Genomic DNA, 13,020 nt, shown 5'->3' on the forward strand with positions numbered 1-13,020 from the left:
ATTGTTGTTTTCTAGATGACTACAAATCCTATCTCTTATAATCCTTTCCAAAACTTTTCCTATAACAGACAGAAGGCTCATTGGTCTATAATTATCTGTGTCGTCTCTACTGCCCTTCTTGAACAAGGGCACAACATTTGCAATCCTCCAGTCCTCTGCTACTAAACCTGTAGACAATGATGACTCAAAGATCAAGGCTAAAGGCTCCGCCATTTCCTCCCTAGCTTCCAAGAGAATCCTTGGATAAATCCCATCTGGCCCAGGGGACTTACCTACTTTCACACCACTTAGAATTGATAACACTTCCTTCTTACTAACCTCAATCCTTTCTAGTTTAATAACCTGTATCTCAGTCTTTGACAATATCCTCCTTTTCCTGAGTGAAAACAGATGAGAAATATTTATTTAGCACCTCTCCAATCTCCACAGGGTCTATGCACAACTTCCCACTTCTGTCTTTGGCTGGCCCTATTCCTACCCTAGTCATCCTTTTATTCCTCACATACCTATAGAAAGCTTTAGGGTTCTCCTTTATTCTACCTGCTAAAGACTGCTCGTGTCCCCTCCTTGCTCTTCTTAACTCTCTCTTAAAATCCTTCCTAGCTAATCTGTAACTCTCTTCATTGGATCCATCTCATCTCAACATCACATAAGCCTCCCTCTTCTGCTTAATAGGAGATACAATTTCTTTAGCAAACCACGGTTCCCTTACCTTATCACTTCCTCCCTGCCTGACAGGGACATACCTACCAAGGACACGCAATATCTGTTCCTTAAATCAGCTCCACATTTAGATTGTCCCCATCCCTACATTTTGCTACCCCATTCTATGCCTCCTAAGTCTTGCCTAATCACATTAAAATTGCCCTTTCCCCATCTATAACTCTTGTCCTGTACCATGTACCAATCCCATTCCATTGCTAAACTAAACATAACCAAATTATGGTCACTCTCTCCAAAGTGCTCACCTACCCCTAAATCAAACACCTGGTCTGGTTTATTGTCAAGTACCAGATCCAGTGTGGCCTCCCCTCTTGTCTGCCCTTCGACATACTGTGTCAGGAAACTATCCCGTACACATTGGACAAAAACTGATGTACTAGAATTATAGCATTGCCAGTCAATGTTGGGGAAGTTGAAGAACTCCATAATGACCACCCTGTTCCTTTCATTCCTACCCAGAATCGTTTTGCCAATCCTCTCCTTCACATCGCTGAAACTTTGTGGAGGCCTATAAAAAAACTCCCAGCAGTGTGACCTCTCCTCCCTTGTTTCTAACCTCAGCCCACGCTACCTCAGTAGACGAGTACTTGTCAAAAGTTCTTTCAGCCACCGTTATGGTGTTCTTGACTAACAAGGCCACATCTCCCCCCCTCTTATACTACCTTTCCTGTTCTTAATGAAAGGTCTAAACCCTAGAACCTGCAACATCCATTTCTGACCCTGCTCTATCCATGTCTCTGAAATGTCCACAACATCGAAGTCCTAGGTACCTATCTATGCTGCAAGCTCAACTACCTTATTCTGGATACTCCAGGCGTTGAAGTAGACACACTTCAAACCAGCTTGCTGTCTGCCAGCACACTCCTGTGACCATGAAATCCTGTCCCAGTCCTCCCTCTCACATCCTCCTGTGCACTGGAACTACACCACAGGTTCCCATCTCCCTGCTGAGCTAGTTTAAAACTACCTGAATAGCACTAGCAAATTTTCCTCCCAGGATATTAATACCCCTGTGGTTCAAGTGAAGACTGTCCTGTTTGTAGAGTTATCACCGTTCCTTCACTGTCGCTGGGTCAAAATTGTCACTGGAATTCCCTCCCTAAGGACATTGTGGGTCAACCCAGCAGGTGGACTGCAGCGGTTCAAGAAGGCAGCTCATTCCACCTTCTCAGGGCAGCAAGGGAGGCACAATAAATACCAGCCAGCCAGTGATGCCCACGTTCCACAAAATAAAAATTAAATTTAGCTTTCTGGACCTCCCACGTGGCCTTATCCCACCCATGTCTTCTCCACCAACTGTACTGTCCTAGCATTCCTTCTACATCTGATTAGACTTTACTCCTGGCTTTACATCTGCCCTGGGTCCCATCCCCCTGCCAAATCAGTTTAAAATCAGTGTCTTTTCCTGACACTGAACTGAATTCATCGTCCTCAAAGTTTGATGCCATCTTTCCATTGTTCCATGAGATTATGAATCATCAGTTGAATAAATAAAAAGTTTTACACACAAATATCCATCATTTATTTGAATATTTGTGGCATAAAATTTGAACCTTGATCTTTTTTTTTTTGGTAATTCATATCTTGCAAAATAAAGGACTAGTTTCTTCACAATCATTTCTGCTGTTATTTTCCACACGTACTACCTCAGGAAATCTTGTCAAAGCATCCATTCATGTTAACAAGGACTGATTCCCACTCCTGGTCTTAGGTAAGAGTCCAACACAATGCATTAAGTGCACACTTTGAAAGCTTAAAAATACGGGGTAGACCATTTAGGACAGAGATGAGGAGAAACTTCTTCACCCAGAGAGTGGTGGCTGTGTGGAATGCTCTGCCCCAGAGGGCAGTGGAGGCCCAGTCTCTGGATTCATTTAAGAAAGAATTGGATAGAGCTCTCAAAGATAGTGGAATCAAGGGTTATGGAGATAAGGCAGGAAGAGGATACTGATTAGGAATGATCAGCCATGATCATATTGAATGGCGGTGCAGGCTCGAAGGGCTGAATGGCCTACTCCTGCACCTATTGTCTATTGTCTAGTGTCAGAATCAAAGGTATACCTTTAATTGACACTTGAGGTTTCCCCATTATCTGACAATAGGGCACGGCTGGCAAAATCTACCACATTGATATGTAATCTTGGCCAATGAAAATGTTTTAATATCTTAATCTGTAGTTTCCTTTTATGTCGGTGCCCTTCCATGAGAATTTTGGGAGCCTCTTGTAAAATGATGTCATGATACTCAGATGGAACTGCCACCTGATTCATTCCTCATCAGCTGGTATTTGAGATGGCTCACATTTCCTCATGTACAGTCTTTTTAAATAATAACACACAAATGAATAAAATGAAGCAATCATATATGTTAATGTTTATATATATCAATTTGCAAATTCCTATCATAAACAGCAAAAGGAAAAGAAATCTCCTTATTCTTCCTCAGCCAAATCCTTTACTCAACCCCAGTGAAGCATCACTCCTATCTTAACTCTATAATTTCTTCCTTTTGATAACTGATGAGCTGGCAACATTTCTTTTTGGTGTCCTTCTGTAGATTTACCAGATATGCCTCTGTCTCTTTCTCCATGGGATGCAAAACTACAGGCTAATTCTTTGTTTCTTTCCAGCTCTGATGGCCTGGAAGTTTCTTCCCAGTTCTGACAGCATGGGGCCTTTTGAAAACAAAACCAAAACCATCTCTCTGCTGCAATGAAATATTTATTTCAAACTCACCCTGCTAGTGACCCTGATTATCTGCTCCTGTAGGTTATAAAACACAACTTGGTAGACACTCAGGGATTAACTATTGAGATAGCTGGCTAAGACATTCAGCTTACATCAGATACTTTCCTGAAAAGACTATTTTAAGCACAATAGTCACAATCTCCACCCCAGACTTAAATGTAACAGTCAACATAGCGTTAATTACAAAAAATCTTTACACTTTTCCCATTTACTAGTTCATGAGTATAGGCAGCCTTGAGACAGATTGCACACTAATTGTCAAGGAACTGACTATGACAGTGATTTCAGGTTTTCCATGGCTCTATTTTAGATGAATATTCCTTTATTGACAGATATAAAAGTGGTCTTTCACCTTTTGCAATCTTCTTCTGCCCAACCCCCCCACTCCCACTTGTACTTGCAGTCTCCTATTATCCCCAAATTGCCTTTGCATTCTCTTTCTGTCTTATTTGCAGCCCCTTCTTACTCTATGTGCTGTGCCTGTGTAGCCTATAAACCTGCTTATCCAAATAGCTTCTCATTCCCCTATCTTGTAACCCTCTTTTCTCCTCATCACTCCAACCAGAGAGCACATGCTGCCACTGAAGATATTTGTCCATAATCCTTGATTGGTCAATTATCTAATTCATTAGTTTTAATGAAGGATTCCAGATGCAAAATTAACCTGCCTTTTTTGTGTCGTTGTTCTAATTTTTAGTACTTCCGATCTTTATTTCAAACAGTCACTGCTTATATATCTTTTCTTGTAATTGGGTGTTATAGAATCTTAACACATTCAAATGTTATTCCAAGAATTATAGTTAAATTGTGACTGATGACATTTTATGACCGAGTTCCCAAATTAAACACTACTTTTAAAAAAGCTTTTTATTTAATAATAATAGCATTTCTCTATTAAATTCTTCTCTAGGATGAGAGTGTTCCTGGATCTAGATGCACATCTGACTCAGATTGTCTGGCTGGAGAAATGGAATTACTAGGAAATGGTAAACATGAATGGCATAGTCTGAGGAGGGCTTGGGCAAGGCTGTAAGGATAGGATGTCAATTGAAGATGGAATGAGCTACACAATCAACATTTCATTTTACATTGTGGATGGCAGTAATTATTATTAGATTATTATCTGTTCAGTGGGCTATATGTTATATATTGTAAGCTTCAGGAACTTTAGTGTTGAATGCTCAGACTGATAATGCTGTCCTTGTGGACTTGGGAATATCCCTTACTTAAGAATGATTCTTTGATTCTGAAAAAGTCTCTTGCCTTTGGCATTGTTCCCCTCCCCTATAAGTCTACGGTGACTAACTCCCTTCTCAAAGAAGATTTCAGGTTCTTGTCAAATACATTGCTGCCTTTGCTCTCACAGGCCCTATAATGTACTGTAGTCTTCTAAATCAGTTCTCTTCTTTCCTCGAGTTTGATTTGCTGCAATCAAGTACTATCCTTTCATAGGACTGGACCAGTTTATATCAGCATCACAAATAGCATCCTATATGACTATGGCCCTTGCAAGCTATCCCCCAATTTCCTCTGAACCTAGCTGTTGTTTTTAACAAGGTTGGCCACAATCCTCTGCCAACACCTGTCCTCATTCACCGCAATCTGTGGGACTTCACAAGTCTTGTTCCATTCTTATTTATTCAGTCATATCCAGAGGGTCACCTGTGTTGGCTCCTCATCTTGCTCCTGAACTATTACATTTGTGTATCCTCAATGCATCTCATTTCCCATTTATATTACCTCTCGATGATATCATCCAAAAACAGTTGCAAAATATACATTGATAACACTCCATCACTACCACCTCTGTTGATGACTTCTCCGTTGCTAAGTGATCGCATTGTTTGTCTAATATCCAGTACTGAATGAGTCAAAATTTCCCCAATTAAATATTAGGAAGACCAAAGCTACTGTCTTTGGTCCCCAACACAAATTTTGTTCCATGTTCACCAATTCCAACTTTTATCCTGGATCAAACAGTTTACAATTTTGATGCCATTTTTGATTCTTAGATGTTCCATTTCTGTACATTACCATTTCTCCAACATTGCCCAACACCATCCCTGCTTCTGAAGCCTTCTCATTTTATTGCTTTGGTAACTCTGGATTACTTTATTCAAAAGCTCACGTGTGTGGTCTCACTTTGTAAGTTTGACCTCAGAACTCAGCTGTTTTCATACCAAGCCTTGCTCATCTGCCACCCGGTGCTGTTGACTTGCATTGGCTCCTGGTTCAGCAGCACTTCAATTTTAAAATTTTCATCTTTATTTAAATCACTCCATTTCACCCTTCTCTATCTCTATTACTTTACCAATCATGACAACTCTCCAAGATTCTCAATGCTTTTCTAATTCTGGCCTTTTGTGCATCTCCTATTTTAACGACCTGACTATTGTTGGCTATGCTTTGAGTTGCCAAAACCAAAAGCTATGGATTCCTTTACTAAACCCCTCAGTTTCTCTATCTTTCCTCCTTTAAGACATGTCTCAAAGATTACTTCTTTAACTAAGCTACTGTCCTAATATCTCTTTTTGTGGCTCTGTTAAATTTTGTTTGATATTACCCGTTATGGACCAGGCCAAACCCCCTCAAAACATTTCAAGAAAGTAGCTCAGACCCTGACTTTGCTAGTTGTTTTAAGCAGGTATCTGTCGATATTCCAGGAGAGATACAGCTGGGCAAAGCACTTAGTTTTAAACAAAACAGAATTTATTTGCAAGATTACTAAATGAAACACGAACAAAAGAGAACAGAATACCAAATACTAACCTATCTGAAAATCCAACTTAAGATGTTGTTCCCAATACTTGCAATAATCCTCATAAATACCCCTTGGCACAAAAGGTGAAACCAAACACAGGGTCATACAGAAGAGAGAGAGAAATGGTAGCATAGAACACGCATTCCATGTGGATCAGCAGCCCCAAAATACTACTGCTTGCTAACCAAACAAAACTGAACTGGGAGAACTAGTCACCCCCCTTTCATTGTATAAATTTTTAAAAATAAATATTTTTATTGAAAAGCTATTAAAAATCTTTTATAAAACATTTATGTATATTAAAAAAACCCCATCAAAACAGAAAAAAAACTGTACCAAGAACAAGGCCAAAACATAGTACAATTATTACCAGACAACCCACTATTCTAACAAAACAAACCTATCTACTTAACTCAAACTAAACTACAAACATATTAAATAAATACGAGCTTAAATTAAATTCAAGTTACTTAAATTATATAATGTCTTACTAGTTTGTTCTGTCTTACTCATCACACCTACACTGAGGCTCCCATCCTTGGGAGTGCCCCTACAGTACCCATATTCTTTTCCTTCCAGTCTCCCACTCCCAGGACCCCACAGGCACCCATAAAGGTTCCCACGGCTATACCATGGTCCTGACTAATATTGCTGACAAGTCAGTTTCAATATAATTGAAAAAGGGCCGCCACATCTTAGAAAACTGTTCTGCTTTGTGGTGCACCATATTTGTAAAGTAATCTTGGGGGAGATGCTCCATCGGAGAAAGTGAGGGCTGCAGATGCTGGAGATCAGAGCTGAAAATGTGTTGCTGGAAAAGCGCAGCAGGTCAGGCAGCATCCAAGGAGCAGGAGAATCGACGTTTCGGGCATGAGCCCTTCTTCAGGAATCTTGAAGAAGTGCTCATGCCTGAAACGTTGATTCGCCTGCTCCGGAGATGCTCCATCACCAGCGTATGCCAGCCTGTAAGATTTGGTGGTTTTTCTGAAGTCTAATTTAGTGAAATGTTCTTCCTTGCGCATTGGGCAAGGATTTACACAGTCTCTTCCCATGTTGCCCCAGAGAGGGCAAGTTTGGTAGCCCCAAAAGTAGAATTACTGGATCCATGTTAATTTCAGACCCCAGGATGTCCTTTATCCCTTACTATATCACTCCAATATCTTTAGATCTTGCAACATGACCAGTAACAATGTGTGAGAGTACCTATGTTAATTTTACATTTGGGACATTCTGGTGACACACCTCTCTTAAACTTAGCTAGCCTTTCTGGTGCCATTTGAAGCCTGTCTATGATCTTCAATTCACAGCATAGTCTGTGCTCTGTTACATACTGAACTTTTCCTTAAATTCCCCCAGATATCTTCCCATATCTCCTGTGAAATGTCTTGTCCTAACTCTCAGTTTCACATCTTACAGAGTCCTTCCATACCCCCCAGAACGTGGCCTTTCTGTAAATGATATAAAGTACTGAGTGAAAGAGTACCCATACACCGGAGTACTCTTTTCTCCACATCTAATTTATAACATTGGGCCAGAAGTGTGTGAAGGGGTAAATGTAGGGTAATGGATCTGGGTGGGTTGTCCTTAGGAGGTTCGGTGTGGACTTGTTGGGCCGAAGGGCCTGTTTCCACACTGTAAGTAATCTAATCTAATCTAATCAAAGTGTGGTCTTCCTCTGTATATAGTCCCTTGTGTCAAAGTATCGGAAAAGGTCCTTATTGGATAATCCATATTTCTGACTAAATTGACTGAATGACATCAGTCCTCGAACAAATCTCCCAAACATAGAATTCCTTTGTTCTCCCATGTCTTAAAGCTGGAGTCCATGCTCCAGGTTTAAATCCTTGGGCTTCTACCAACGGGGTAAATGGCAAAGTCTTAAACCCAATTGCCCTTGTCTTGCCTCATTATGCTGCAGGCTTTCACCGTATTAAAGATAATTGGACTATTGCATTGCTGGGTCACGGATTTTATCTTGTCCATAAATAATAAATTAATTAGAGGACATTTCGACTGTGAGGCTTCAATATCAAGTCATATCGAATCTGAATTACCCCGTACCCAGTCACCAACATATGTTAACAAAGCACTTATTTGATATTTCTTCAAATCCGGAAGATCCACCCTCAGCTTGTGAAAGCTGTAATTTAGTGAATTTAATTATAGGACGTCTGTGGCACCAAATAAAGGACCCTAGCCAACCATTAATCTTCTGTAATACTTGTCTAGATAACAGTAATGTAGCATTCTTGTGGGATATAGCAGTCAGGGTAGGACGTTCATCTTAATCAGAGCTATTCGGCCCAGCCATGTTAACGGTAATCCCTCCCATCGCTGCTAGTCCTGTTTTATCCTCTCTAGTAATTGTACAAAGTTAGTCTTATATCACAGGTGGAAGGAAGGGGTAATAAAAATTCCCAGATACAGAAAACCTTTTGGTGACCACCTAAATAGGAATTGCATTTTATCCTTCAAGGCATCTCCACTAAGCCCCCTACCAGCATGACTTCCGATTTTATGAAATTGATCCTATAACCTGAAAAACTACCATATGAATTAATTATTTGGATCAGCCGGGGAATAGACTTCTTTGGTTTGGCCAAGAATAAAAAGACGTCATCAGCATACAGGGTAATCTAATGTTCCCCCATTCTCACCTTTGACGCTACTATTTCAGAGTCTCTTCTAATAGGTTCGGCTAATGGTTCAATCGCCAAGATAAATAGCAGTAGTGATAAAGGGCACCCCTGTGGACTACCTCTTCTAATATTAAAATTATTTGACTTAATACTGTTACTGCTACCCTCAAACCAAAACACTCTAGAACCTCAAATAGATATGGCCATTCTATCCAATCAAAGGCTTTTTCTGCATCTAAGGAGACCACCAATCCAGGAATCAATCTTTGCTGACATACCTGTATTGTACTCAGTACTCTCCTAATATTGTTAGAGGAACTGCGGCCCTTAATAAAACCTGTTTGGTCTTCTTTTATAATGTGGGGCAAAACCTTTTCCAAACTCAGATCCAACATCTTTGATAAAATTTTGAAATCTACATTCCGTAGTGAGATTGGTCTATATGAAGTACATTCTTCGGGGTCCTTCCCTTTCTTTAAAATGAGGGAGGTATTAGATTCCCTCAGGGTAGATGGCAGAAGATCCTGTGTATAAGCGTATTTGTAAATCCCCAGAAGTAGTTCCACTGATATGTTTATGAATTCCTTATAAAATTCAGTTGGGAATCCATCTGGCCCTGGTGCTTTGCCACCTTGGAGATGTCTTATTGCTTCCTGCAATTCCTGTACTGTTAGAGGTGCATTCCATAGGGAAGCCTGCTCCTTACTCACATTGGGGTGGTCCAGAGTTTCAAAGAAGGACCGCATTCCCATTGTATTGTGTTTGTTATCCTCTGACCGATATAGCTCTTCAAAATATTCCCTAAACCTTGCATTGATCTATTTCGAATCACGGGTAATCACACCAGTCTTACAAATGGTTTTTATTTTAAAACTTGAAAGCATTCTGCCTGAGGCAGTATTTGTTAGCTGTAACTAAGTTGGTCCTAAAACCCTTCAACTTAGACTTTTCAAAGTCTGTGTTTTTTACGACCTCTCTTAAAAAAAAGCCAAGGACAACATAACCTTGTTAAAGGAGCAGCATCATCACATGCTTATGTGAAGTATCTTGGGGGTTTTGTATGTTAAATATACTATATCATTGCAAATCTTTGTTGTTTTTTTATTTAGGTGCTGCCTGCATATAATGCCACCTCCAGCATATCCTTTTGAAAGTACCGATATATTCCCAGGAATCCCTATTCCAATTTGTCAAAACTGGTGTCAGTTCTTTGAATGTAAGGCATGTTAGGAAACAGAATGGTTTTATCCCAACTGAAACAATCAATTTCTTCTTTAATATTACTTTAGCAAATGAGTTTGAATAACCAACACCTTACTAAAAGGGATTAATTTAGAAACCTGGGTTATGATCGATATTGTTAACAATGCTTTTCCTGTGCAGGAGTGAAAACTGGAAGATGTGTAATATATCATGATTCGATAAAGACCTGTGAGATTTATGCTTGGTGTCCAGTGGAGAATGGACTATCAATAAGGTAGCACAAAAAGTTTGTTGGCTTCTGTTTGTTATTGGTCACAGGTGTAGGTGGCATACTGTTTAAACGGTCAAACACAGTAACTCGGTGTTAGTTATTTCAATCTACATTTGCTTAACACTGAGCTGCTATAATACCAGGCAGATAAAATGGAATTACTTTGACAATTATATCCGACATGGAATTTAGTCTTGCTCTCCCTGTCAACCTAATGCCAAGTCCAATCTAAGCCTGGTGTAAGGCATGAAAGTTTTTTAGAGAATAGAATGATACTGTGTTAGATTGAGGGCAAAAGAGGTGGAGTATGAGCAGACTCCTTCAGCAATGTGGTGCATTGTTTTACGGATTCTCTTTGAGCAGTAGAAGTATTGTATGTTAGGCATTATACTTGTCGTAGCCTGTTATAAAGGTGTAGGTGTGCACTGTACCTCTAAGAAAGAGAGGAAGCTAGCAAGGATTTAGAAGCACAAAGAGTGCTGAACAATTTTAAGATGTAACGTTTGGTTAAAACAAGTAGCTGGAGTTGTGTTGCCATGCAACAAAAACAAATTCAAATTTGGCCAATCAGTTTAAATTATGCCCAGATACCAAAACCCAATTGAATTTGAATTTTACTGTTTGGGAAGACATCAAACCAATGAAATGATCTGATGTTTTGGGGTATAAAATCAGACATTTTGAACCGTTAGGAAGAGAACAGCCAAGAGCAGCCAATCAAGCACCTACTTAAGGCCAGCCGGATAACTCTCTGAAAGGCACCTGTCCATAAGAAATTACTGCAGCAGAACACCGAAGCCAACCTAGAGAATATTTGACTGCTGAAGATGATAACTGGTTTTGAAATAGATTTTGCTATAAATTTAAGAGGGAACTTATCAGACCAGTTTTGTAGAATGGGAGGTAAAAGGTAGGTTTAAGAGAAAGGAGTTGTAAATAGCTGTTGTTTTAATGTTCTGTGTTGGACTTTAAAAATAAAATTGTTGAATTATACTTTAAATAGTGAAATCTGGGATGGTTCTTTACTTCTCGAAATTTAATAGATTATGATGTGAGGTGAGCTTCCCTGTGTGTCTGGTTTAAATTAGCAGAGGGGTTTACCCCATGTCGTAACATAGCCACACTAATCTCGAGTTTCCCATCCCATTCCTCCTCAAAACTCAGTGCCCAGCAGGGGGTTTAAGCAATTTTGATTTGAGAGAGACATCTGGTAGTGCAGCAGTCATTGGAGTTCTGAGCTTTCTGGAGGCAGCAACAATTTTGAGACCTCTGGAAAGGGAACAATTCTATGCAAGATTGCACTTATTTAGGAAATACAAGAAATTGCACAAATGAAGGCAGGAAGTAACAAAGTTACATAGACAGTCTAAATAACTAAGTGAATAGGTAAAACTATAGCCTACTGTCTTAAGAACTTATTATGGAAGTGTGCATGATTATCCTCTCTCAATGCAAGAAGAAAAATTCCAAAGGTTTTCTTAATGGAGTGAAAATAGAAATTGTTGAGGAGTATAGGTCTCCTTATACACAACTTACTAAAAACTAAAACACATAGACAAAAATGAAGTAGGCCTGTAGAATGTTGGTCTTTATCTCAAGCTATTGGACTATGAAAGTGTAGAAGTGTATTTTCCATTCTGATGGAATATCAGGATTGACCCCAAACCCCTGGTAAGTTGCATTGAGTTTAAAAAGAGTCACTACAGCTATGCCAAACTGATTTTAAGGTTTCATGTGCTAACTTAGCTGTTAACTGAAGTTGGTTTATTTTCCTCTGAGCAATTTTTTCTCACTAATTACCTGACCTAATTACTATGGGAGCATATGAATGTCTAGTAGTTTCCATATATTTCAGTGTTCTAAGAGCATGTTTTCTCTATTTTTCCACAGGGACTCTGTATTGAAAATGGTGCAGAATTTCACCATATTGATCAAAAACAGTATTCACTTCCCCAGGTTTGGGTTTACAAAGTAGGTGGAGTTCTTATCAGAAAGTGTATCATTGCCTTAGCAGATTTTATGTGGTTTCACTTGACACATTTCTTTTGTCAATACACATTTCTTTCTTACATTTCCTGTTTACTAACCATAGAGGTAGCAAAGATATTCAGCATTAGGTATTTATGGGGTGTCATTGAGAACTATATACATTACCAGGTTAATCTCAATAAGAATTAGACAAATCTTGCGAGATACAATCTCAAGCTGTATTTTGGTCATTAGTGACGAATGTCACCAGGAGTTTTCTCCAGGGTTCTGTCGTTATCTGCTGTAACTTTGCCAGGAAATGAATAAGAAATCTATATTATAGGTCAATCCAGATTTCCTGCTGATCTTCCATTGAGAATAATATTGGACAATTGGGAGAATCCCTCAGGAAATTCCTGATGTATGTTCTTATTTGGGATATCACAGAAGTTTAGCTATGTGTATTCCAGACATGTATATGCATAAAATACTTCATTGAGGGTTCATATATGTATAGACCTCACAGGCTGCAAGATACATTTTTATTGGCCCCACCTCAAACAGCAGAAGTAGTGAGCAGCGGGACTTGCACTTGTCCAAATTACATGTCACTAAATATTGGAAACATTACTTTGGGCTATATATGTGCGTAAGCACCAACAATCAACATGTACAGTTGGTTCTGATATAACATGATAGTTCTGTTCT

At 39.3% G+C, this 13,020-nt stretch overlaps 1 protein-coding gene across 2 annotated transcripts in view; it reads left to right on the forward strand.

The window, feature by feature from the left end:
- LOC140488158 (P2X purinoceptor 2-like) overlaps window positions 1-13,020 on the forward strand; it is a 79,810-nt gene that overhangs the window by 15,112 nt on the left and 51,678 nt on the right. For both annotated transcript variants that reach the window (XM_072587999.1, XM_072587998.1), the window contains exons 4-6: window positions 4,381-4,456; window positions 10,254-10,347; window positions 12,235-12,315. In XM_072587999.1, coding sequence (XP_072444100.1) covers window positions 4,381-4,456; window positions 10,254-10,347; window positions 12,235-12,315 — 251 coding nt within the window. The remainder of the gene's footprint in view (window positions 1-4,380; window positions 4,457-10,253; window positions 10,348-12,234; window positions 12,316-13,020) is intronic.

Source organism: Chiloscyllium punctatum, chromosome 17 (genome assembly GCF_047496795.1).
Source record: "Chiloscyllium punctatum isolate Juve2018m chromosome 17, sChiPun1.3, whole genome shotgun sequence".
NCBI lineage: Eukaryota > Metazoa > Chordata > Chondrichthyes > Orectolobiformes > Hemiscylliidae > Chiloscyllium > Chiloscyllium punctatum.